Source organism: Oncorhynchus clarkii, chromosome 7 (genome assembly GCF_045791955.1).
Source record: "Oncorhynchus clarkii lewisi isolate Uvic-CL-2024 chromosome 7, UVic_Ocla_1.0, whole genome shotgun sequence".
NCBI classification, from domain to species: Eukaryota; Metazoa; Chordata; class Actinopteri; order Salmoniformes; family Salmonidae; genus Oncorhynchus; species Oncorhynchus clarkii.
This window is the reverse complement of record NC_092153.1, coordinates 29,351,536-29,357,371: the sequence shown is the minus strand read 5'-3', so window position 1 is coordinate 29,357,371 and position 5,836 is coordinate 29,351,536. Positions and strand designations below refer to the sequence as shown.

Here is a 5,836-nt window from a genome sequence, read left to right as displayed (position 1 = left end):
CATTGAGGGTCCCCAAGAACACAGCGACCTCCATAATTCTTAATTGGAGGAAGTTTGGAACCACCAAGACTCTTCCAAGAGCTGGCCACCCGGCCAAACTAAGAAATCGGGGGAGAAAGGCCTTCATCAGGGAAGGGAACAAGAACCCGATGGTCACCCTGACAGAGCTACAGATTTCCTCTGTGGAGATGGGAGAACCTTCCGGAAGGACAACAATCTCGGCAGCACTCCACAGATCAGGACTTTATGGAAGAGTGGGCAGACGGAATCGACTCCACAGTAAAAGGCACATGACTGCCAGCTTGGAGGTTGCCGAAAGGCATTCAGGCCAAAGAGTTCAATCTTGGTTTCATCAGACCAGATAATCTTGTTTCTCATGGTCTGAGAGTCTTTAGGTGCCTTTTGGCAAACTCTAAGCGGGCTGTAATGTGCCTTTTACTGAGGAGTGGCCTCCGTCTGGCCACTCTACCACAAAGGCCTGATTTGTGGAGTGCTGCAGAGATGGTTGTCTTTCTGGAAGGTTCTCCCATCCCTACAGAGTAACTCTAGAGCTGTCAGAGTGACCATCGGGTTCTTAGTCACCTCCCTGACAAAGGCCCTTCTCCCCCGATTGCGCAGTCTGGCCGGGTGGTCAGCTCTAGGAAGAGTCTTCCAAACGTCTTCCATTAAAAAATGATGGAGGCCACTGTGTTTTTGGGGACCAATGCTGCAGACATTTTTTGGTACCATTCCCCAGATCTGTGCCTCGACACAATCCTGTCTCGGAGCTCTAAGGACAATTTATTCGACCTCATTGCTTGGTGTTTGATCTGACATGCATTGTCAACTGTGAGACCTTATATAGACAGGTGTAACCATACACAATATGATTTCATGTGGCCTAAACAAAAACACAAATTCTCAGTCAAAAATATGTCAGAATACACTCTTTCTATTCTCTCATTTGATTTCAGGTTCTCTGAATTCCACACAGACAGCAGTGGTAGGACTTTTACCGTGTTTATCCTCTTATGCTCCTTCAGGCTACTTGACCAGGTAAAACTCTTTCTAGACTGGGAGCATTGGAAAGGGTTTTCTCTTCTGTATCCTCTCATGAGCTTTAAGTTCTGCCATTCGTGAGAATCTATTTTTACACTGGGAGCAGAAAATGCTTTTCTCCTCTATGTATTCTCTCATGCCTTTTCAGGTTAGTTAACATGGTAAAACTCTTTTCACACTGGGAACATTGGAAAGGCTTTTCTCCTGTGTGTATCCTCTCGTGAGCTTTCAGGTGCCCTATCTGAGTAAAACTCTTTCCACACTGGGAACATTGGAAAGGCTTTTCTCCTGTGTGTATCCTCTCATGAGCTTGAAGGTCCCATAACTGAGTAAAACTCATTCCACAGTGGGAACAGTGATGAGGCTTTTCTCCTGTGTGTATTCTCTCATGCCTTTTCAGGTTAGCTAACACAGCAAAACTCTTTCCACACTGGGAGCATTGGTAAGGCTTTTCTCCTGTGTGTAGTCTCGCATGCTTTTTTAGGTTTCCTATCCGAGTAAAACTCTTTCCACAATGGGAACATTGGAATGGCTTTTCTCCTTTGTGTATTCTCTCATGTTCTTTTAATTGCCCTATCTTAGTAAAACTCTTTCCACACTGGGAACATTGGAAAGGCTTTTCTCCTGTGTGTTTCCTCTTATGAGCTTTTAGGTCTCCATCCTGATTAAAACTCATTCCACATTGGGAACAGTGATAAGGCTTTTCTCCTGTGTGTATTCTCTCGTGCCTTTTCAGGTTAGCTAACACAGCAAAACTCTTTCCACACTGGGAGCATTGGAAAGGCTTTTCTCCTGTGTGTGTCCTCTCATGCAGTTTTAGGTTCCCTAACCAGCAAAAACTCTTTTCACAGTGGGAGCAGTGGTGTTGTCTGGCTGGCTTGGGCATCTCTGGGTCTGGTTCCCCTGAAGGACTCTTCCCACTGTCAGAGTGAGAGTCTGGTTTCTCTCCTGCCAAAGACAAACAGAGTATCTAGTTAAACAGAGACCTGCATGAAACCTCCACATGATAAAACTGTCTTCCTATGAGGTTTAATCTAAACTAGATCCCTCAATAAAAGAGCAGAACTGGTCATCACAGAGTTGCTGTAGTGCTTTGTAGGCTGGGTAAATCCATTTGAATTCCATACATTTTTGACCTCATCCCTTTTGATTTAAAAAAACCTTTCCTTACATGTTTGCCTTTGGAAGAAGTGGTAAAAACATTAATTAGATATACAGTACCAGTCAAAAGTTGACACACCTACTCATTCCAGGGGTTTTCTTAATATTTACTATTTTTTACATTGTAGAATAATAGTGAAGACATGAAATCCATGAAATAACACATATGGAATCAAGTAGTAACCAAAAAAGTGGTAAACAAATCCAAATATATTTTAGAATATTCAAAGTAGCCACCCTTTGCCTTCATGACAACTTTGCACACTCTCAACCAGCTTCACCTGGAATGCTTTTCCAACAGTCTTGAAGGAGTTCCCACATATGCTGAGCAATTGTTGGCTGCTTTTCCTTCACTCTGCGGTCCAACTCATCCCAAACCATCTCAATTGGGTTGAGGTCGGGTGATTGTGGTGGCCAGGTCATCTGATGCAGCACTCCATCACTCTTCTTCTTGGTCAAATAGTCCTTACACAGCCTGGAGATGTGTTGGGAGATTGTCCTACTGAGAAACAAATGATAGTCCCACTAAGCGCAAACCAGATGGGATGGTGTATCGCTTCAGAATGCTGTGGTAGCCAGACAGGTGTGTGCCTTTCCAAATCATGTCCAATCAATTTAATTTACCACAGGTGGACTCCAATCAAGTTGTAGAAACATCTCAACGATGATCAATGGAAACAGTATGCACCTGAGCTCAATTTCATGTCTCATAGTAAAAGGTTTGAATACTTATGTACATAATAATATTAAATAAGTAAATAATAAATAATGTTTTTTCTTAAAATAAATGTAGAATTTTTTCTAAAAACCTATTTATGCCTTTTCATTATCGGGTATTGTGTGTAGATTTATGAGGATTTTTATTTATTGTAGAATAAGGCTGTAACGTAACAAAATGTGGAAAGACTTTAGTGACAAATAAAAATAGTTTTATATATATGTATATATATATTTGTTATTATATCTCTCAGATACAGGACAGACACCTCAGAACAAACTTCATTTACATTTTTTGGGGGAAACAATGTTACTATGGTTATTGTTGTTCCATGTTGTGAATGTTGTCCAATGTGTTACTATGGTTACTGTTGTTCCATGTTGTGAATGTTATCCAATGTGTTACTATGGTTACTGTTGTTCCATATTGTGAATGTTCTCCAATGTGTTACAGCAGTATGAACAAATATTTTGACAAAACAATTCAAAAATATTTTTTGCTGATACTTACAATTCAAAATTAAATAGCAAAATTATCCATGGTATAACCTTAAAACATTTCTCATTCCGTTGTCGTTGGAGTGAGGCCTAGCCGACTGGTGAAGGGGGTCTCATTCACATTGGGAAATTATTTGGCAATCCTTTCTTTGGGGTAATTATATCATTTGGGAAAATGTATTTCAATTTATTTACCTGTTGGACCCACCACTGTCATTTCTCCTGTTCTATTGGACCCACCACTATGTCATTTCTCCTGTTCTATTAGACCCACCACTATGTCATTTCTCTCCTGTTCTATTAGACCCACCACTATGTCATTTCTCTTCTGTTCTATTGGACACACCACTGTCATTTCTCTTCTGTTCTATTACACCCACCACTATGTCATTTCTCTCCTGTTCTATTGGACCCACCACTATGTCATTTCTCTCCTGTTCTATTAGACCCACCACTATGTCATTTCTCCTGTTCTATTAGACCCACCACTATGTCATTTCTCTCCTGTTCTATTAGACCCACCACTATGTCATTTCTCTCCTGTTCTATTGGATCCACCACTGTCATTTCTCTCCTGTTCTATTAGACCCACCACTATGTCATTTCTCTCCTGTTCTATTAGACCCACCACTATGTAATTTCTCTCCTGTTATATTAGACCCACCGCTATGTAATTTCTCTCCTGTTCTATTGGATCCACCACTATGCCATTTCTCTCCTGTTCTATTAGACCCACCACTATGTCATTTCTCTCATGTTCTATTGGACACACCACTGTGTCATTTCTCTCCTGTTCTATTAGTTTTCATATCAAAAGTATTTCGTTGTCCAGAAACCAAAATCCTAGTTGTTGCAGCTTTAGACTCCGCCTCTTTCTAAGTTTCTAAAAGAGGTTTTCATCTGTCAGATATGAACCTCTACCAGATGGACTGTATAGAACGGTGTGTTCATCTCTGTCAGATATGAACCTCTACCAGGTGGACTGTATAGAACAGTGTGTACATCTCTGTCAGATATGAACCTCTACCAGGTGGACTGTATAGAACAGTGTGTTCATCTCTGTCAGATATGAACCTCTACCAGGTGGACTGTATAGAACAGTGTGTACATCTCTGTCAGATATGAACCTCTATCAGATGGACTGTATAGAACGGAGTGTTCTAATAAAACACTATATGAGTGGTCTCCAGATGCATATTCATGCCATGAGGCTAGTAGCTTAGCATTTCTCTCCATTGAATACAGGCGGTTGACGTCAACAACCCTCAAACTGGGGGCATTGTGTGTAGTAAATTGTGGGCATTGTGAGTAGTAAATCATCACAACACAAAAATCACTACATGCCGTGCCCCCAGTCTGCGGTCAGCATTTAGACCCTTCTCAAATATACATGTTAAGTCGCTTTTTGGAAACGGAACGGAGAAAACAAGGGGTAGCTTGCTCTCTACGTCGTCTGATGATTCTAGACATATCAGACATAATCCCAGGGCCCTCCGTTGAAGAGGTATTGACAAGCCAACTCCGAATATCCAAAGTGAACAAAAACTATTTAAGCCGGAACTTACTGGTGTTAATCAGATCTCCTATCTCCACCTCTTCATCTTTCAATGTGACAGTAATCTCCCCTTCCTTCTTCACTCCAAAAACTGCATCATCATCTTTCTCTTCCTCTTCCTCCTCTTTCACTCTGAACTCGTCTTCCTCTTCTTTCACTGAAACGTCTTCCTCTTCTTCTTTCACTGTAACAGCCTCACCCTCTACTTCTTGTTTAACTGTAACATCCTCCCATTCCTTCTCCTCTTTCACGACAACGTTCAGCCCCAGAGCTTCTTTCTCCGTCCAGCAGATCTCCTCTTCTTTAACAGGAGGAGGGTAGTTTAGGGAGCTCATGGTCGGGGATGTTAGCTAGCTATAATTAGCGACTAGTCTAGTGCTAACTTAACCAGCCAGCTACTATAGCTGACGAATAAAGAATACCGAAATATTAAATTAAATAGGTTAACAAGTAGATACGACAGAAGTGTGTCTAAAACACAGTACCTAATATACTTCGAAAGCGTAGAAATAGCTTGACTCTATCGGCTATGTTGTCTAGCAAGCTACCGAGGTGGTTGACGAGCTGTTTCTGAAGAACCGTCCACTAGATTATACGTCACGTTGGCAGCGTCGCCGTCTGCTGACTGGACGGGAAACGCAGTTAAGGATCATATTTTATTTTCAGATCAAGTTCATTTTAAATGTATTTAACTTTTTAAATATTTGTAACTTTAGTTTACAGCGCATTCTGAAAGTATTCAGACCCCTTTACTTTTTCCACATTTTGTTACCTTACAGCCGTATTCTAAATTGGATTAAATAGAAAATGTCCCTTATCAATCTACACACAATATTTTTTATTTAACTAGGCAAGTCAGCAAAGAAC

At 41.0% G+C, this 5,836-nt stretch overlaps 1 protein-coding gene across 1 annotated transcript; it reads right to left on the bottom strand.

The window, feature by feature from the left end:
- Positions 1 to 795: 795 nt before the first annotated feature.
- Positions 796 to 5,464, bottom strand: LOC139413170 (zinc finger protein 79-like). Its single transcript, XM_071160269.1, has 2 exons — positions 4,980 to 5,464; positions 796 to 1,986 (listed from the first exon to the last, which is right to left on the bottom strand). The coding sequence occupies exons 1-2, from the start codon at positions 5,302 to 5,304 to the stop codon at positions 1,130 to 1,132; spliced, it is 1,182 nt and encodes a 393-aa protein (XP_071016370.1). The 5' UTR covers positions 5,305 to 5,464; the 3' UTR covers positions 796 to 1,129.
- Between the last annotated feature and the right edge of the window lie 372 nt (positions 5,465 to 5,836).